The sequence below is a fragment of the Triplophysa dalaica genome, chromosome 6 (genome assembly GCF_015846415.1).
Source record: "Triplophysa dalaica isolate WHDGS20190420 chromosome 6, ASM1584641v1, whole genome shotgun sequence".
NCBI classification, from domain to species: Eukaryota; Metazoa; Chordata; class Actinopteri; order Cypriniformes; family Nemacheilidae; genus Triplophysa; species Triplophysa dalaica.
The window spans coordinates 7,213,870-7,235,571 of record NC_079547.1 but is presented as its reverse complement, the minus strand read 5'-3'; the positions used below and the strand labels follow the sequence as shown (position 1 = coordinate 7,235,571).

The window sequence follows — 21,702 nt, the reverse complement described above, 5'->3', positions numbered from 1 at the left end:
CATTTGTAATCAAACTTTTTGGGCATTAAGTCCATAAGCCACTCAATGTGGAAAGCATGAAGGAGCCACATCCAACCGATGCCGCGATGGCAACCAATGGATCACGCCCACCTCTTCCGCTAATAACACACGACCGGTGGGATTCATCAGTACGTTCCAAGTCGCTCGAACATAATATATCCTTTGTCTTTGCAGCAGTCCTACTAGCTTTCTTTGTAAATAGATGTAAAAAATTGAGGAACACGTTTTGTTTGTTTGTTTTTGTTTGTTACCTCATTTCATCAACAGTATCCTTGATGCGTTTAAGCCCGAGAGAGCCGTTTTTAATTATTTATGAATGAATATGCTAATCTGAAAGGGGAGGGGCTCTCTCACACTACTTGGGTTTTGTATTTGTTCTTTCATTCAGTCCTACCGCATCACAACTATCTATCATTATTAGAATTATCGGTGTTGTATTTCTAATTATTATTGTTATTATATTGAGTTTGTGTCGGCTGTACAGTACCGTGTTGAAAAATTATACCTGATGCAGAGTCTTATACTGTAATGTGTCTCTTTTCAATAAAAATGCTTCTTAATATAATGTTCTTGCCATTCATTACATTTACTCATGAAGTTTTAATCCATTCATATAAAGGAAAGATTTGTTTAAAATAGGATTCATTTAAAAAATGTTCAGTTTATATTGTTTATGTAATGTTTTTTAATCTAGAGCAAAGTTCTCAAATACCAAATCATCTACATAAAGGGGAATTACAGTATTATAGATGTGACATTATAAGTCAAAACTTGAAATATAAATTCTCAGAGAATGTATTTCTTACCAGTATATTGAATCATCTGTTTACATGTCCAGACATCAGAAAAGTATCAGTCTATGCACGAGTTTCTATTTTAAAAGAAAGAAAAATTCATGGGTTATGTGACAAAAAGGACATGTTTTTGAGAGACAACATACTTTGTAGAATTTCTGTGAATTAAAATGCACAAACCAAAAGCAATAATACCCAACAAATAGAGGAGAGATGGCTCTACATAGAACATACATATGGGAGGTCATGGATGTGACACTTATACCTAGCCTTGGAAATCTGCTTTAAAAACACACAAAAAAAACTTTGAGAGAGACCTCACATGGCTATTCAAACCACCAAATATTGACATCTGCCCTAACAATATAGTTTAACCTTTGATCAAAACATGTATATGAATTTCTCATATGTGGCTTCCTGAATCACCTGTCAGGTCAGTAAGGATATGCCCACGGACACACGTGTCTGCAGCCATAACACTGAGTTTGGGTCATTTCTGTGGGTGCGGTCTGCTCCCTAACCTCCGCTGGGCAGATGAAGGCGTTAAAGCCAGTCCCTGGCGACTCACTGTGGCTCTAATGAGATAAAGATCCTCTAATCCCCTTCTCATCCTCTCCCTCTCAGGAAGAGAGCCGCAGCTCCACAAAGCATCTGAGGAGGGGATGCAGGGGGTGAATCTTCCCCCACAAAAGCCCCCTCACAGGGAGGACAAAAGAGGTCTCAGCGGCCCAGGAAAACAGATGTAATTAAAGAGATTAGACAAGGCAGGGTGAAAAAAGAGCAATCTTTTGAAAAAGGAAGTGTTTTGTGTGCAGGGGGAAGTGGTAGCGTGATTATAAGTTAGCGACAGGAAGCTTGTTTGTTTTCTTATTATTTCTTTCACAAACATTTAAGCTTGTACGCGGTTGAAGATCTGTTGTCGTGGGGTAAAGGAGCCATGGGAAATTAATTCCTAAAATGTCAGTGGTGGTCCAGATCCACAAAACCCTGAAGCATCTTGTCCAGATCCAGTCTGATCATCTCTCATCATAAATCAGTTCCACTTAGAAATCCAATGAGGCACAGCACTGGTTCAGTGCATTAACAGAGCTGTTCATCTATCATGATGTGTGTGTGTGTCCCTCTCTCTCAAACACACACACACACACACACACACACAATAATGGCATTAGAAATGCTAGAGAAGCCCTGAAATGAGGCGTGAGCTGCACCATCATGTTGTGATGATAATCCAAATGTTCAGAAGAAAAAGAGCACATCCAGATCACATCCCTGCGCTGCACACACACACTGACTGCTTTATGCTCACTGAAAAAAAATCATCTTTAGTAATTAATAGCAGTGCCTGTTCTAATAAAACCACTTCAGGTATCAATAGCCTAATTAAAAGAAAAAAAATATTGAAAAGAAAACCAGAAATTTTGTGATGGTATACTTTTACAAGAAAACAAATCACAGGTTTAAAGTGCATATTGGCATGAGATTAAACATCATTTATAAATGTGTTGTTTTTTCAAACTATAGGGTTTTCCAAATATGCAGATTATTCATTTTAAATATGAATTAGAATCATTTAAAATAAATGATTTAGATTTAAAATGTGTACATGAAGACAGCAGTATACTAAAATCACTTATTTTATTGGATGTATCTTATCACTGATTCATCTGTTATGTATTTTCACTGTTATTTTACTCAGATCTGACAGAAACATATAAGCATGTGTGTTTCACTTGTATTGCTTCTGAAGCCCGTGTTCTGCGTCAGGATTAATCATTGGGGGTTAATTTGACGCTGTTAATTTAATGCAGGAGGGACATGCTGGAAGGAAAAGCTGAGGCCCGAGGCGACCCCTCCCCTGGCCCATTTATCTGTCAGGTGCCTCAAGCAGCCTTGATTACAATTCGCAAGAAATTCATAAGGACAATTCTCATATTTTTTCCTTTTACGTTTCTTTGCGGATTTCTTCTCAGGTTGAATACATCAGTCCAATGTGCATTTCCTATTTTTGTGGTTAATGTGTGTGTGTCAATGATGAGACACTGGTAAACATGCACAGTACAACAATAAATCTACAAACACTAATTTATCATTTCTTCTACACAGGCTTCTTTGCAGTGATGCCATGGGCAACATTTATGAAAAAATAAATAGAAATATAGTCGAGAAACCATTTCTTTCTTACCTTTTTAGTGTAACAAACCTTTTACCAAAAAAGGTTTGTGCGTATTAATGGTTCTTTGTATAACCATACAGCTATTTTTAAAAGTGCAATCGAAATCAGAATAAGTCATTTCTACAAAAAATGATTTACTACTGCAGTAGATGTACATTTCTTAAGTTTGCACAGATACTATAGAAAGCAACATCTACTTGCCATTTAATGGTTCTGTGCATTTATTTGCAATAACACATTGTATTGCTTACTTTTATTACTATTAGTACTTTTATTGCCGACTAATATTATTAAAATTTGTAGAATGGCCACTATTACAATCATAATTATTTACTAATTTGATTACATATTATTTATTTACATTTTGTTTTTAATTTAAAAAACATTCTAATCATTTCATAATATGATAAATATTAAAGAGGTTCTTAATCATTTACAATTAAATAAATACTCCTATACTATTATATATATATATATATATATCAAACTCAAATTAGGTTGTTTTAAGCCTGTGTGTACAAAGTGGTGAAATTGAAGATTTATATTTGACATCAATCAATAATTTGGGTTTTTTAAATTCGCCAAATTTGTAAACGCTGTTACATATGAAGTAAAACATTTACTTATATTTTATAATTTCTGTAAAGTAAATAAAAAACATACATGCCAAATGTTTACATATTTTCGCTTTATTATTTTGTAGGAAATCTCAGAATTCCGAGAAAGGCAAGGCAAGGCTGTAATTTAATTGCCTTGGTAACTGGAATATTTTTGTTGCCATGAATCCTTGACTGCCCGACGTGATCAGAATTGGGAGTATTCACTTTTATAAGACGGATAAGGTCAAAACTGTACGGGACAGTATGTGGGATTCTAGGTGTCTCTTACCCTGACCCTGAGTTTTAGGACACCCTTCTGTTACCAGATTTAAACCTGTCAAGCGTCAGATTAATTGTATTTCAGGACAGAAACGGAGTAGTGAAATTCGATACGCTTGTAAAACAGACCTAAGCTTACAATTGTTATTATTCATAATCATCATCATCATCTATTCATATATCGACCTTTCAGGCCACTCAAAGCATCTAAAGAAATGACACATTTCTTTACATTTGTTTATGGTCCAGCTTTAATCCACACAATATTTCTGAAGTCAGTAAAATCAAAAAACGTTAGCAAGAATTTCTCACAATATTAAATAAATTAGCAGCGTGCCCGTGACGACTTAAAATATTACAGAAAAACAGTAAATAAAAGAAACAATTAAAAAAAACAACATACTTGTTTTAAAAATAAAGAGAACAGATTAAACAGGTGGCATTATAAATTGTGTTAATTTTAGTATTAACTGAATTAAATTGTGTGCTTGAGCAGAGACCAGAAGTGCTCCTTTTAGGATAATATTTATCTCTTCCAAAAACACATAAACTAGACAGTCACGAAACTAAAAAAAAGCTTGACTTGATTCAATCGTCCTGCAACTTTTTCTTTTAAATACACATTGGGATTTCATGATCTGAAATGTGTTCATATTTGGTCCAAACAGTCGGAAAAAACCTGCAGTTTCTCCCAGTATGAGCCTTTCGTTTGAGCCGAGTTTGTAGCTTCTTTGTCCCAGTTTGAACAGCTCAGTTTAATGAGAAACAGTGCGCATTACAATGCAGTCAGTTTTATAGATCGTCCTGGGTTCCTAAGACTCCTCAGCTTCAAGAACAGTTTGGTCATATTTACTACTTGTTGATTTGTTTACTCTCTGTTGTTTTTCTTGGTCCCCACCGAACCCAGCGAATTATGGTCTGGCCTGTTCTAACTGTTGGTGTTGGCTGCGTATCGCAAACCGACTTACATGCACCGGAATGGGCACCACAATTTTAGGGTTTCTGGAGGGCTCTCCGGTTTTGGAGTTCACGTTGCCCGCTTTGACCCGTTTCCACTTGGCCCTCCGGTTCTGAAACCAGATCTTGACCTGCACCTCGCTGAGCTTTAAGGCATGGGCGATCTGTGACCGTTCTGTAAGTGACAGATATTTCTTACAGTGAAACTCCTTCTCTAGCTCCAAGAGCTGCTCACTCGTAAAAGCCGTCCTCCTTCTCCGATTTTTCCCGGTGGACGTGGAGTTCCCGGACCCATTCCCACCGTGGATGCCGTCGTCCAGTCCTCCGCTGGTGTCCCCGTCTTCTTTTTGACACATGGCGTTACCGGGCGCGTTATCATCAGAGCTGTAATCTAAATCACTGTCCATGGAGAAGCTTTCGTCTTTCCTGTGACACTCATCCTCCTTCGCGTCATCTTTGCTGTGACCTCGCACTGTGCATTTGTGAGAATAAAAAACAGAATTACATTGGGAATTGCCTCAAGAAAACAGCATTGTTTTCCAACAAATAAAAATCCGTGCAGAAAAAGTTTGTATTCTGAGATAAAATTTCCTATAAACTATTGAAAGAAACAAGTTTTTTTATTTAATTTTGAACGGAGATTACGGAGCTTTTCTATATTTTAAAAGAGGCTTTTTGACTAAACGTCATCTGTTTATCACTTTTACGCGCAATTACGCATGTTGATGGATCCCTTAGGAGACAAGTGCTTCACTTAAACTTCTAAAATCTACCTTAAATAATTGTATTTTTGTCATTTTCACATCTTTTTTTATTTTATCTTATGCATTTCCTAAACATGCAGGCTTTTTTGGAACAGTTATAGACGAACTTTAAACCTTTTCTAAACGTAGACTATAATAATGTGGACTCCATTTATTTTACTCTGCATACATATAAATGATCCAGGCGACACTGAATTTTGCTTACAGTTTTATGGACATTTAAACACCGCTGGCCCTCTCCATCCCTCAATTCAATTAAAATGAGCTAATTTAGTCATTGAAGGCAGCTCGGCCTCAGGCAGTATTCCTGAAAAACTTGATATGGGCCTTTAATTCACGTTCGTGACACTGAAATCTTTGTGTAACAATAATTACATCTTATTGTATCCATCTTTACTTATACCTTGTCGGAACACCTCGGGTATAAATAATTTAAATGACAAATACCATTAATTTAAGTATCAAGTATTTATACATAGCAAGTGGTTCTGAATGTTCAAAAAGCATAAGTGTCATAAACTAATTGAAACAAATGATTTTCAGTTCATTATTATTATAAGATTTGACAGTGTTGAGCATGCAATTTAAGAGCTGAGTTTCAGTGGTAATAGCATAATCGTTTTGCTTACAATCGATGTTCTGGTCTTAGATTTATTAATTTAATTGTACTGTAATAATATGCTTTATCGAGCACTTCGTTGTTTGTTGTATCTCACCTGTAGAGGTGTGCACTGTCTGGGAATCGTGGAATGACGAGAGGGCTGTTGAATCTTTCGCTTGAAACGTCTTCCCGTCCTCCCCATCCAAACGAATATCCTGAGATTTTTCGAACATGGCGTGAATTGACTGAGATCCCAGCTTTCTCGCTGCGTCCTGGTGCTGTTGGGATGGCGAGGCGGAGAACCCGCCTGGTAACGTTGCCATTAGAGTGGACGTGAGCGCCATGCCCTGTGCCAAACTGGAGCAGAACCCGCTGGGTAAGCCCGGGATCGGGTGGTGCGGATGGGTCGGGGGCAGAGCGCTCTGAGGCAAGTTTGGAGGTGGCGGTGGTGGATGTGGAGGCAACACCACTGACCGGTATGGCATAAACATGGGATAGCCCGTGTACACGAAATGTCCCGGGCTGGGCTGCGGTGGACCCCCGATGAGAGAGTCAATGCTGAACGCAGTGGTGCTTCCCACCGGACGCTGCATCATCATGAACGGCGTACTAAAAGCTGCACTCATAAGATCTTGTATGTACAGTACGTGAAGTCCTGAAGTCTGTGGAAGCAGCTGTCTCTCCTGCTCTTTTCGGATGGTGAGCTCACTGTTTCAGTATCATACGCTTTCAGGCTGTACGAGTTTGGTATTCCTGTGAATGGTTATTTCTGTGTGCAGAGCATAAAACCGTTGCATCTGTGTTTCGACTTTTCAATTTTTTTGTTATTGTAAGAAAAAGCGCACTGACGCAAAAACGTAGAACAATAAAGCGTCGGAAATCCTTTGCTGAAAATGGTCGAACTTCTGGTAGAGCATCTCAGATGAGCTTTATCATCCTCCCTTGAGCTATTGAAACGTCCTTTCACCCTTTGCTTGGCCACGTTTCATTTCGACCTGATCTAAGTCACAATAAATCGCTCCTCGCAGCATCAGCTGTGATCATCTTCTGCAGTGATAGTTTGAATTACGCTCCTTCTGTTAAAGCGTCTCCACCATGCGCCTTGGTCACGCCCACCGCGTCTTAGCGCTTTCCATTGGTCCAATCTTTCCGTTTGCGCGGAGCTGTCCTGACGCGCCAAAGCCCCGAGCGCGCCTGCCATCTCTTAAATTAGAACGTCACTAACAGTCTCACATTCCAGAACAGTCAAAACAAGAATCATGTGATATGATTTGAAGTAGCCTATATTTTAAAACTCTTATTTCCATTGGATGTAACGGATATGCAAATGTTTTTCTGCATTCTAATGAGATTCACACTACTGGTTGTCATATTATGTATATGTACACGCACATTAACACAGAATAAACACAAAAATAGAGAACGTAGCTATAAAGTTAAATAGTTCCCAAATAACTATTTTGATTATTTAATTGTTAAACATTTGAAAACAAGTTAAGCGTCTAATTGTATTTAAATTATGCCATAAAATTAGAATGTAAATTACAGATTTACTTGCAATAATAAAGCATGATTTAAAAACAAGCTTTAAGAAAATTTAACATTTGGAATCTATGGCAATGAAATATATTATATAATTGCCATATATTATAAAAAAGAGTTTTTTATAGTGTAGAATAAATAAGTAGACTGCAACAAATAGAGCCTATTCACATCTACATGGCAATTACATAATATTGTTTAATAGAAACATGTTTATTTTACGGGAAAAAAACTTCCTTACATCCAATGCTAGTGCCTTTAGGGACTAACTAAACGTCTCACACTCCTTACACAGCTGACATTGACATTGGCCAGTTCATAAGGACATGAGCCCTATATAGCAGTTAGTCATCACTATATGTCATTCCAGACACCTCACGATGTAAGACCTCTGATCTCTGTGCGTTTTATAGCCCCCCACACACACTGTTTTCTCACATAGATAAACATAGATTCAATCTGCTCTGCATAAATACATAGTCAAGCTCCCTAGTGAATGTGGTCAAGACTATTATGGAATATTAGACTGAAAGCCTTAACAGTGTCATATTTTCACATACTCTTTATTTGTATACTTTGATTTTAAATAAAGCGTACATGCGAATTACAATGATTTATTGGGATTTTTAAAAACATATATTATTATAATGGGGGGGGGGGGGGTCTTGGGTTGAGTCTAAGTAATGAATAATTCAGCAGAACAGACCTACTTTACTGATCAATAAATGTGTCTCCATGTTTGTGAAGTCTTTGGTCATGTGTACATGATTTGGTCTACATAATTAAAGGGAATGTGTTCGTTTTGACTGGTCACAGTAATCATTAGTCCTAATCTTTGGGGACCATCCCTGCCCGCACCCTAAAAACCTTGACCCCGATCCCCCACCTCCACCTCCCTGCCGAATCAAGGGCAATCCCCTCACCCCCTCCCCAGGGTCACGGGGACACAGTCTCATTAAAGGCAGGCTGATACACAACTGCAATGCAGACATTAAATAGCAGTATTTTTCAATTAACGCTGACAAATTCAATCAAAATTCCATAGATTAGGATGAAATGAGGCATGGGTCATTTACAAGGGGATTTAATTGCACCACCATTAGACAAATAGTACAGCAGTCACCGTCCCATTATCAATCATGTGAAGGCATCAATAGTACAAGGAAAGGATGGGGGATGGGGGGGTGCCTGCGATGGAAACCAGCACCGCAGAGCAGCTAATAAATACCCTCTTTTTGTACTTATAAATTATCCAGTTTAATTAACAACATGGATTATGATTGGAATATGATTTAATTAAACCTTTCCTGCATGGTGGAGTGCAGAATCATCCATTATGTAGAAGCAAGGGGGAGCATTACCACGGGCTAAATTAAGAAAGGCCCAGAAACGCTGATAGACCTACCGCACAGGACAATAACTACATTTGCGAGAAGTTCTAAGCGTTAAACAAGAGACTGGACTACATGCTTTAAATTGCGCAGCATACAAACGGGAGCCCGGAGGAAATGGCCCGCATCTAAGAAAGGTTTACTCAGTGGGTGAACCAATTAAAGGCGTCTTATTGCTACTCGATGCAGTTTTGCTGGGGAAATGGATTTTGAAATGTTGCCTGGAGCATTTGACCATTCAACATTATTTAGTTACTGTGTCTCAGGCTCAACCTTTTCATCAAGATCCAAATGTCAACTATAATTTATTCGGCACAGTTCGCCTCTCCCAATGAAAACACGAGTCGCCGTTTCCCTCTACGATCCAGTCGTATTAGGAAAGGGCATAGGCTCCAATGCTTTCATATATACCTTTAATTTGCTCTCAAATTGTTTTGGTCGTAGACAAACGGCTATTAAAATCCCGACATTCGATTTCAAATGATAAGATCTACTCAAAATCAATTGATTAACCTTTAAATCATCCCCTGATGATGGGACATCACACCTATTCAAGGTCTTGCCATGCGTGACTGGGGTGCGTTGGTCTTCCCTGAGGCTCAGGGCTAAACACAAAGATTGATCTATCTCAGTCAACCAGTCCTTTTAGGACTGCCCATATCATCCACACTATGCCATGAGTTTAAATCTGCTCAACATCTGTATGGGATTGTCTAGACATGTCTTAAAAATTAAATATATGTTGATATTTCTTCGTGATCTGAATATTTTAAACATTCAGTACAGTAATTCAAATATTAAATCCTCAGTATAACAGATATTATCCACCAATCTGAACGATTCAGGACAGAAAAAATTATATTCCAGACTACATTGAGACAGATGCAAGAACTGTATGGCAGGGTGACTGCTAATGCAAGTCAAGTCTACACTACAGCTTATGCCTTACGTATGATCAGACTCCCACTCGATTAGGTTATTTGGCTTTAACAGACTGATATATTTGTTTCTAAGGGCACATTTTCATTGCCAGTTATGCTTGGTAAATAGAAGCGGAGCTCAACGGTACTCACATTAAAGCACAATTCAAGCCATCATTCCATTTTAATATGCTGCGCAATAAAGGGAGCGCACCACGACACAAGTGCGCGCCATGGTCCAATTCATCTTGCTTTATTAAAGCGAGGAAATGAGGTGAGGCATCAGTGCTTTGCACCCCCGGGGCATGTTCGAGACAGATGAACAACAGGGGCAAGCACAATGATACCACAGGATTAGCAACCCACACACGCTGGAGCTCTTTCGAGATGCAGAGAATTTAGGTTTGCTGATCATCAAAGGGAACATTTTGATATTGTCAGATTGTCAATTTACCTCATAAATCAGCAGTGTTGGAGGAAATCAATAGCCAACGACTAAACACCACCGATATATGCCGGACAAGTCAGACAAGCATTAAAATAAGATGTTTTTTCCGTTCATGGTTTCCATTGCTGCCGATAGCATCTGACTAGTTTTACAAAAGTTTTGCTTGCCCCAAAAATGTTGTTACATGAAAGTGCGCACAGCCAATTTCACATATTCTACGTTTTTTGTCTGTTAAATTAAGTTTGATATGGCATAAAATATGTCTCATTTTACTTTACTTTACACATATTTTAGGTAGCTATACGGATGTAAACTTACTGTTGTAATCAATCACAGGTTAACCCACAGCGGCGCCTGCAGGTCATGTCCAAAAGTACAATATTCTTTCATAATGTGTCATTTGAAATATGTCTTTCCGTAATTGAAAAACAGAGCATACACTGAAAAATTGATTGAATAACAAAAAATATAATTGTTAGAATGTTAGTGGCGTTTCAGCCACTACTGTAGCCTATTTACAGCTACACACACGCAAACGAGGTTGTCTAATGGTGATCACATGAAGGCAGTCAAGTTTGAAAGAACTGTGAGGAATTAGATTACGAATATAAATGAGAACCTTTAAACCATAAATTAAAATAATACGCTCATATTGTCTTGACCCTACCATCAACTTGAAGCGAAACTACCAGACATGTCAATCACGTGCAGCTTCTTAACGCCCATGAAAGGGAAATCCAGATGTGCTCTGATTATAGTCATTTCAGAAGCATCAGCGGCCTTCGCTCTGAGAAACAGACCCAGCATAACACACCGTGAGAGTAAACATCAAACTCTTGCTTTTCACAAGCTGAATTAAGTGTATTCACGAGATCAGCTGCCCAGACGTCAATGTGCAGATGATGCATGCGGCCCATGCAAAATTACATTCGTTTAAATTTAACCCAGAACCTGTACCAAAGCACAATTATACAGTTAACTATCGGGACTATAAGAGAGCTAAAAATATAACAGACATTTTTTGATGCTGCAATTTGGTTAGTTTAATAGGCTTGTCTAGACGTTTTTGTAGCACGTGAATGCAACAAGATTAGGATACTACGCTTAAACAAAAACTTAAAATCGCAATTAACATGTTTTATGTTTTATTTGGGGTTTCAAAAGTGTTCGAAATTTTATAAAAAAAAATGTGTTATTTTTTAGTATCTGCCGGTGCTGTTTTTAAAGAACAACCTAGCAATTCAGTTTAACGTATTTAAAGAACTCCCAAAAACCTGGTGTATGAATGCACCTTTGCATCATTTCCACATATCAGAATAGCCAAAACCTGTTTAAGAGAAAGCTTGTCAACTGTGCAGTGAACCCTGAACACACAGACTTTTGATAAAGTGTAAAGTGCAACATCATTATGAGGAGAGGACCACAGTTCTATTTTAATGAGTTCTTGTTAATTTGTCCTGCTGTACAATCCTGCAAAACACAAAACCAGCGACCAGGTTGGACTTGTATCTACTTTGAAATTAAGCACTTCATTAAATATTCCTTGTCTCTGAGCAAATCCCTCCATGGAATATAGGCTTTGGAATCTTTTGTGATATGTTTCCATCACAGTTGAATCTACTCTCTTTTTCCCTCCTCAGGCAAAGGAGCATCATCATTTAAATATTGTAGCTGGATCTCTGAATTTCTGGGGACATGGGCGGGTTATGTGTCTGTATATCTATTTGTTTTGAAACATATGAGAATGTGTGTGTAGACAGTTGTGTAAATATTTGAGTGTGAGTGTGCACAGGAGAATGTTATGAGCTTCTCTAATGTAACCATCATGACAAGAGGGTGTGGTTTCTGAATTGCAGTGGTTGGCAAGGTCACTGTGTCAGATTGGGTTCTATAATCTCTCTAGGATCATAATGACAAATCCCCAAGGTAACAGTGTGCTGATCTTGATCACAAGAGAGCGCAGGGGTGGAATACATTCAGACGACCTGTATACCACTCAGGTTAGTTTTATACAACCATTTACATTAGCTGTGTTAACCGCTATCCTTGAGTAAGGGAGTGCTCTACTCCAAACGACCAAATATTACTCAATAAAAAATATGCTTTTGGTTTGTAGGACCCTCTCTTGTAGAAGCAGAACCTCCGGGACCTTCTGGATAGAGTTATGGTAAGTGAAAAGGTGCGTTTAATCGGAACTACCAAAAGCATGAATGTTATAAGGGAAAATGCAGGTTGATTGAAAAATATCAAGATTGAATTTTGGAAGAATGTTATCAACTGAGATTTCTGTGGTGGTCAAAAATGGTCAAAGGTGGCCCAGAACTGTTTGTTTTTTCTTCAAAAAACTCAGTTGCTAACATTTTCCGAAATATCTTTCTTTGTGTCCAACAAAGCAAAGAAAAGATTACAGGTTTGGAACAAGTTGAGGTAGATTAATTCATGAGATAATTATCAACTATCCATTTAAAGCTGCAGAACTTTTGCCTCTGTATCACCATCTCTTTTTGAAACATAAAACACAAGTTACTTTACATTCTCATCTATTTGTGTTCATGCGAAATCTGATCTGTGCAAAATTTATAAATCATTATTATGAATTGTATTAGAAATCTTGCTTCTCCACAATAAGTCTATAATGCTAATCTACTCTACTTTTAGTCTACAGAGTTCTAATGACGTGGGACCGTCCCGGTGGGATCTCTGGGCCGGCCTTAGTAAAAAGATAACTCACGCCTGGGTAAAGAGTTATGCGGATAATCACTTGCACTTCTGTTTCTCAGGGGCGTAAAACAAGTCATGTTAGGGCCGCCCCTCCCCTTTCCAAAACGGCGGCAGCGGGGCCTGTGATTTCCCAGATTCCCTTGCTGGAGCCGCAGACCTGGCCAGACTGGCTGGTCATTAAACGGCAGGGCAGAAGTATAATTGAGATGAAGCACACCTGGCCTTTAATAGCTCACTCACCTGGTTCAACAGCCCCTCAGTGTACACAGCACTCCTGCCCTGTCACTCAGCATATAGAGCTCTGTCATACAGACGTTAGTTGACCTTTAAAAGGATTTATAAACGTGTAACAGGTTTGCACTCCTCCCCAGGTAACTCCTTGTAGGAGTAATGATTCTCAAATCTCAAGTGTAGTGAGCCTTTGTCGTGATACAGTTTTTTGAAGCTGCCGTAAAATGCTGCTTATTCTCATACGTCCATTAAAACGTGACTTCCACTACCAAGTGCAATTTCTGTCAATTAATGGAAAATATTGATTCTAACAGGGCCAGTCAAAGTGTCAGAAAATTATGTTTTACTGCGTTTTATACAGTAGATATTTCCCCTAATTTAAACTGTGTCTGTGGGAAACCGCTTTATGTAAACAGTATGCAAAACAGGTTGAAGGCAGAATTAAACTCACGCTGTGCTGCTCTGCAGTGTAGTTTTTCTAAATACTAGAATATGTTCAAATTAATCACTCTTTATTTTCCGCACTAAAAAGTCGGACTAATTAACAAATGATTAGCAAATGAGAGGGAATTACATGATGTTGGGCTAATTAGCATAACAAAAAATGCTTTGTTTTATAATACCCAGATGGCTAATTGTTCTTTCTATCTATTCTCCATAATTATTCTAGAATGAAGGTGAGCGTAGTTTGGCTCCTTCCCACTGAGAAGTTCTGAAGAGGTTCTTAGCTCCTCCCCACTGAGAGGATGAAGACTACTGTTAACAAAGGCTGCATCCAAATACCCCCACTTGCGGTCTTGGCCACTTGAGAGCACGTGCATGCGACAGGAAGGAAGAGCGCAAGTGTGTCCAATGTCTTAAAAATGCCAAAGGGAAGTGCGCTTAACGCACACTAAACCCACACTAGCTTGAATACCTCTTGGGAGCGGCATTAAGGCTAAGTGTATCCCATCATGCATCATGTTCTGGATACGAATCATGAGATTTTTTGGCCAGGTCTCGCGAGATGTTGGGGAAAGCTTTCCAGTGTATGCTATACGACTACTTTTTAAGGTTATTTCTTTATTTATTCTATATTTGGCTAACATGTTTTTGTTTTTGTTTTTTGATACAAAACAAATTAAGTGCTATAAAAATAAATCTGACTTGACTATATAATTACATATTACATATAATTTCGTAGTAAAAAGTAGTGTTACATACTTTACTGGTGAAAACTCCAGAATTATGTATTTTGTAAATCTGCTTTTTATGTCATAATTAGAAACCCCACATCAATTAACGTTATGTTTATGTTATGTTTGCACTTGCTAAGTGTCTCATCGGGTTAGAAATACTACATGCTCACTTGGGATCTTCAGGCCCACTAGAACACTAGTGCCAAAAACAGGAAATACGTCATGAAAGTAGTCAAGTGATCAAGTGCTAAGACCGCAAGTGGGGGTTTTTGGACACAGCCAAACTATATGGGGAAGGCTGTTATACAGGATCCCGTCATTAAGAGCCTATTATTGATTTTGAATCTAAACATTTAATAAAACAGCTAAAAGGTAAATGAAGCCAAAAAAAACAAAGCATTTCTTTATTACAAGATAAATCGTAATTGATACATAATTAAATATTAAATGTTCAAAACCCACCAATTCATTGTTTTGAAAAATATCTTAAAAACACAGATATTGAACTGTTACATTATGCAGTTCAGCCCTTCCTGAATTGTATGCTATAGAAAAAAATATGATAACAGAGAAGGGGTGTCACAATATTATGTTATTCGTGATACTAATGATCATGTTTATCAGTATCATATTTAAGTGATAGTTCACCCAAAAAAAAAATATTCTGTTATCATTTCCTCACCCTTTTGTCATTTCAAACCTGTGTGACTTTCTTTCTTAGGCAGAACAAAAACAAAGATATTTTGAAGGAATGCGAGACTGGCTCTGCCACTGCACCTCCCGCTGAATCCAAATCCAACGGAATGCTCTTTCTGCCTGTTCAGTGAGATTGCCTACTACGCGTTTCCTAGCCATCCCTTCAAACCCCAACCATCCAAGGGTTCTCCAGAGCGACTGAACAGAAAAACCCCTACAGCCAACCTCTACTCGTAGTTTCCAGGGGCCTCATTTATAAAATGCGCGTAAAGGACGCTTTCTATCCAACATTTTATAAATGAGGCACCAGGCCTTCCATCCATTTTACTGGCTCTCAAAGATGAGACCTTGATATTTTTGGAGCTTCCGTTCATGTGCCTCCTCCATTCTCTCCTCCCAGTGCACTGTTAGCTGTATGAGCACCACCTGCTTAGTGACCCTAGATCATAGAACAATATCAGGTCTGAGGCTAGTATGTGCTGTCTCCTATGGGAACTTGAGCTGCTTCTTCAGGTCGGCCCACATCTCACAGTCATTTGCTGAGGCCAGGGCCCCTCTAATCCTCGGTCCAGCTGCAATACTCTCTCCTGTCCTGACAAACTAGATAAACTGATGCCTGTTGGAAAGCTATTTACCCTTCTTGCTTGCATGTTCCTCACCATCTTATCGTGCCGCCATCAGAATTTCCAATCTGTCAAGGTTGACTGGCATACTGAGATTACATGGTCAAGATTACCACGCTATCCACACAGTTTACAGCTGGGGCTCTCTCTCACCAAATATGTAGGCAGGACATCGTAGACTGAACACATCAAGAACTTAATCCAACTGCTTCTATGGTCCAGATGACCCTTTGTCGAATGTCCTCCCACGTTGTCCAGCTGCCCTGTTTTTTCATGGCCACAGCTTTGACACACCGGGCTTTCTCTTTTACTTTGCGGATCACTCTCTCTCTGTACCATGCTACGATGTTCCTTGGGTCAGGTTTTTCCAGCTCGATTTGGTGAAAAACAACCCAATTCATGCCTGCCCTGAGCCTGAGCCACTCTCTCAACAATGTCAGCATGATGCAGTCATCCTCTGCCACAACCAAAGCTCTGCTGTGTGAACATTAACGACCTGTCTTGACCACAAAACCTGTCTGGCGTACTCTTTCATCTTTGCTGCCACGCTACATCATGGCCTGGCATGTCTTTGTCGATTTATACTCTTTAACCACTCATGTCAGTGGCAGCTGAAACTTGCTGCCTGTGTCCAAAGGAGCAAAAGCTTCTTGGTACACCCAACAACCTCCACCTCCTCAAATAAGGGTTAATTTTCCTCTCCAATCCCCCGACAGTAGAGATAGCTAACGGATAGACAAACAGAGGCCAGAGCAGCCTAGGTTGTACCCCATGTTTATGACCACAAGCCTTATACTTGCAGTCTACTCTGCTCTTCTCTAGGGATGTCATCCAGGTATCTGCTTGAATAATCAACTCCCTCACACTCTGCTTATCATTGAGGTCCCCCTTATACCACTTTCCCATGATCTTCACCTGTCTCTCTTGGACCATTGGGATAATAATATCTTTGATCCTGAAGCGGAACTGGTCCTCGATGCGACGCTTCCTCAATACCAGGCTTCTGGACTTTTCAGGTTTGAACTCCATCCTTGCCCAATTGGTTAGCTCAACCATATCCTCCAAGATCCACCTTCCTTCATGAACTTCATGAAAGGTACTGACTTTGCCGCGATGGTCAGGTCATCCATAAATTTAATATGACAGTTCAGGAAGGCTCTTCCTGTGGGTAATTTCCCCAGATATCTCCCGTCATGTGGCCTTTTGAAAAGCTCACTTTAACAATCTCCATTAAATCAAGGACAACTTCTGAATAGCTCTGTCTCACACTTTATGCCTCGGGCCAAACCTAGGTTTTCTGACGTTTTAGAGACATACATGATGCTGGCAGAGTCCACACCGATGCATCACTAAAAACAGTAACTCAGAGGTCACTGTTTGCTTTAGGAAAAAGACTGAATAAGAAAAGCCTGGAGCCACAGGACAGGACAGGGAAATAAATAGTAATTGCAAAACAATGCTTAAGAGGCTCCTTGAAACGAGGTAGTTGCTGTACTTGATTTTACAGCAACGGCCACAGGGCGAGAAAGGTCTGCTTTCAGGTCTCAGTGAGACAAAATGATGCATATGACTAATCCAATCTGAATAATGTTTAATTATTAGCGCTCCTGAAGGGGGGACGTGTAGGGAAATGACCTATGAGAACAACGCACAGTCAAACACGGCATTTCATTAGAATAGTATGAAGAACTGCAGCAAAGGATGATCTTGTATTTTTATTTTCACTAATTAGACAAGCAAATATAAGGCCACTTGAACACGTACATGTTCACATTTTGCTTATATAAATGATCAAGTAAAAAAAACACTCCTTTTAACATATCACCCAGCTTAAGGGCTGTTCTTAGAAGACACTCACACACGCACTCCTGAATAATTCAATTAGATGTGAGCTCAAGCTACAAAGAGCACATTGAGGTGAGTGTGTTTGTCATGCCCCATAAACCCGGTGAGGAGGAGGAGGGGACGGGGGAAGATCAGAGCAGTAGAGTGGGAAAAAGAAAAGGCGATCTTAAATATCACAGAGGGGAGAGAGGAAGGTATCAGGAATAACCTGGGTTAGGCAGAGAGGGAGATGATGGTGTCACAGACGAGGGGCAGGAAAGACATCACAGAGAATTAAGGAATTTAGAATAGCTATGTGCTCCCACGGGAAGCAGTGTCTAACAAGAAAGTGGGTCAACTGGATGAGACTCTGGGCATGGATGTCGCAGTTCAGCCCTTCTGGCAGAGAGTACGACTCAAAGCATAAAAAGTTTTCCGATTTTAGTTGAAAATAGTCTTGTGTAAAGGGCCTCTAAGTTTCCATATAAAAATTCTTGAGATTTTTTGTGGCCCCAAAAGTATTAGGAAATTTCATTACAAAAACAATTAACATCAAACCTAGTGGCACCTGGAAACTGGAGAATTTTCTTACTCTACTTTTTTCTTGTCATTTTAGAAAGTGAGCTGGTCTGACTTTTATGTCATAGATCCATGGAAAAGGAGAATGGAAGGAATGCAATTTATGATACTAATATAATAAATATAATAGAAACAGCGAAAATGTTCTTGACATGTTTCATTTAAACAATACGTTAACAAAATGCATGCCATCCTCATCGGTGCAGGTCCGTGTAGCTTCGGATAATCGTTTATTTGTTTTCAAAACGGAAAAACACAAACCGATATTTTTTTATATATTCCACCGTATTCATGAGCATAAAATCAAATCTTGGACTTATTTTTGATTTGTTTTTAAATAAATATACAATAAAACCATTTCGAATATAAAGTATTTTTATGAAAAGCGCGTTTTAGTTCACTGGAAGTTCAGCCGCAGCCTCTGGCGACCAGTGGTGGTATTGCACATAAGGGCTTCCTAAGCAAAATACCTAATTTTTAATACAATTTAGCTGTGATTGGTTTTGTATAGTAATATGAGTCATTGTTTGTTGGTCACGCAGACTGTCTATTATAAAAAACAATTTGAAAACTGAAGAATTTTATCATGGGTCACTATGACAGGTTATCTTCACATTCGACTACCTAACATTGCTTATTTGTGTACAACCTCTTTAAGAAGTTTTAACTTTTTTTATCAAACTCAGTTATAATGTACGCTTAATGTCCTTGAAAAGTATAGGTTTTGAAATAACTTATTATTATAAACACAGCTATCATGCGTATAGAGTTGTAGTCAGAAAATCTATAAATATAAACAAAGGTTTTGTTTTTTTGTTAAACATTTTTATGAACAGTGCAAATAAACGAAAATATTTTAACACTTTTAAGTGCAAAACGAGCTTCTCTCACTATGAATTTAAACGGGCATTGTTAAATTTCCCCTGCTGGCAGATGAATCGCTCTGACACGAGCACAGACGCGCGCGCGTCCATTCTTTCAATAACTGTACATACTGCTACATTGCACAGAAATGACTACATAATTATTTAGGTATGGTTCTCACACGCCACTGAAAACTGATGTGTTATTAAAGATAAAAGTATTGTACTGAAGATGCCCTTATAAGCAATACCACCACTGGTCGCCAGAGGCTGGGGCTCCAGTGGATTTAAACGCGCTTCGGTCATAAATACTTTATTTTTCGTTTTGGTTTTATTGGATATTTATTTGGTGCATTGAAATAAACATTGAGATAAACAAATCAAAATTATGTATCAGATTTGTTTTTGTTTTTATGCTCACCAATACGGTGGGATATGTAAATGATCAGTAGATCGTTTTTACGTTTTAAAAACAAAACGAATAAATTAATTATCCGACGGTACATGGACCCCCTAATCAAACCCCACCTCATAATGTTTTCAAACATTTTGGGATGGTACGGATGGACCAGGCTTCATTTTCATGTTAGGTCACATTTTCATTTTTAAGTGAACTTTTCCTTTAAGAGTATCTCCATATGTAATTGGAGATTAAATATATTAATATATAATTAAATATATGGAGAATATATGGAGACTTTAAAATGTAATAGTTTGGGAAAACAACTCCGTAAACATTACATTTTGGTAGTTGCCTTTGGACTCCACATGGAATGACGTTCTAGTGCTCTCTGCTGGTCAAAACACAAACCGCTGCCATATTTTCTGTCAGGACATGATAAAGACGATTATTATTTTCATCATTGATGTAAACGTCCAACTGAATTGCATGAGCTATATCCCAAAAGGCGCTTCTTCACTTCTTCTTTTTCTTCATTTTACTCTTCCCATCCTTTCCTTTCTTCTGGATCTTCCCAACTTTCTTCTTTCCTTTCTTCAGATCCGCTTCCTCTTCACTGGCTCTTGCTGCTCTTGCACGTTTTTTGCCCAGAGGTGACCGACTGTACCATGCCTTATAAAACACAGAATATACAATCAGTATACACAGGTATGCACATATTTGTATGTCCCACCACAAAAAAAACTGACCTTAAAGGTCTCCTCCTCTTCTTTGTAAACAGGATCTTGCCTTGCAAGAGGGGGGATAAACTCTACGGCAGTGAGAGGTCTCTTGGTCTGCTGGTCGAGGCGATGAGAGCTCAGTACAGTTTGGATTGCCTGAAGGATATGACTCTGCGTGTAACCATCAGTGACCTTAGCTAAAGAGCTCAGATCCAGTTTGGGACCCAGCTGAGCGCCTCTTGCTAGGAGCAGCTCTTTCCACAGCGCTAAACATAAATCGCACATTCAATAACTCACAATCCCGGCAGATATTGAAAATTTAACTGACGATTGTTAAAGGAATAGTCATTTCAATGTATAACCTTCGTCTGCAGAACATAAAAGAAGATATTTTGAAAAATGTTGGTAACAGAAAACCATTGGACTCCATTTGTTTGTCCATAAAATTGAAGTCAATGAGGACCAACACTTTTTGGTTACTAAAGTTTTCTCAAAATATATTCTTTTATGTTTTGCAGAAGAAGGAAAATCACACATGTTTGAATTGAAAACAGGGTGAGTAAATGATGCAAGAATAAATAATACAACAGGCACTTCACTGTTTTACATTGGAATGGTACAATAAAAGATATACAGACATGCTCAAATTTGTTGGTACCCTAACAGATCATTGAAATAATGCTTCATTCCTCCTTAAGAGTGATGAAATTAAAAGCTATTGTAACATATTTACTTGCATGCCTTTGACATGTCATAGAATAAAGGAAAGAAGATGTGGAATGAGATGAATTTTTGCTTATTCTACAAAGATATTCTAAAATTGCCAGGACACCATTGTTGGTACCCCTTAGAAAAGATAATACATAATTGGATTAAAGGGATATTTCAAACGAATTAGTTACTGTAATTAGTATTACACATGTATTCAGTCTTGCAATCAGTCATTCAGCCTATTTAAACAGAGAAATGTAGTCACTGTGCTGTTTGGTATCATTGTGTGCACCACACTGTACATGGACCAGAGAAAGCAAACGATAGAGTTGTCTGAGAAACTCGGAAATAAAATAATAGACAAGCATGGTAAAGGTAAAGGTTACAAGACTGTCTCCAAGCAGATTGATGTTCCTGTGACAACAGTTGCAAATATTATCAAGAAGTTTAAAGTCCATGGAATTGTAACCAACCTCCCTAGACCACAGATTGAACAGAAGGATAGTGCAAATGGTAGAAAAATAACCAAGGATAACTGCCAAAGATATACAAGCTAAAGTCCAAGGGGAAGGTACGTCAGTTTCTGATCACACCTTCCGTCGCTTTTCGAGCAAAAGTGGGCTCCATGGAAGTCACATCAGCTCTATGTTCACAGACGAAAA

At 38.7% G+C, this 21,702-nt stretch overlaps 2 protein-coding genes across 3 annotated transcripts in view; both read right to left on the bottom strand.

The window, feature by feature from the left end:
• Window positions 1-4,122: 4,122 nt before the first annotated feature.
• Window positions 4,123-7,246, bottom strand: gbx2 (gastrulation brain homeobox 2). Its single transcript, XM_056750879.1, has 2 exons — window positions 6,307-7,246; window positions 4,123-5,298 (listed from the first exon to the last, which is right to left on the bottom strand). The coding sequence occupies exons 1-2, from the start codon at window positions 6,815-6,817 to the stop codon at window positions 4,781-4,783; spliced, it is 1,029 nt and encodes a 342-aa protein (XP_056606857.1). The 5' UTR covers window positions 6,818-7,246; the 3' UTR covers window positions 4,123-4,780.
• A 10,403-nt stretch (window positions 7,247-17,649) lies between these two features.
• Window positions 17,650-21,702, bottom strand: part of iqca1 (IQ motif containing with AAA domain 1) — a 38,225-nt gene continuing 34,172 nt past the window's right edge. For both annotated transcript variants that reach the window (XM_056751601.1, XM_056751602.1), the window contains exons 18-19: window positions 20,357-20,595; window positions 17,650-20,279 (exon numbers count right to left, since the gene is read on the bottom strand). In XM_056751601.1, the coding sequence (XP_056607579.1) occupies window positions 20,124-20,279; window positions 20,357-20,595 (395 nt within the window). In that variant the 3' untranslated portion in view covers window positions 17,650-20,123. The remainder of the gene's footprint in view (window positions 20,280-20,356; window positions 20,596-21,702) is intronic.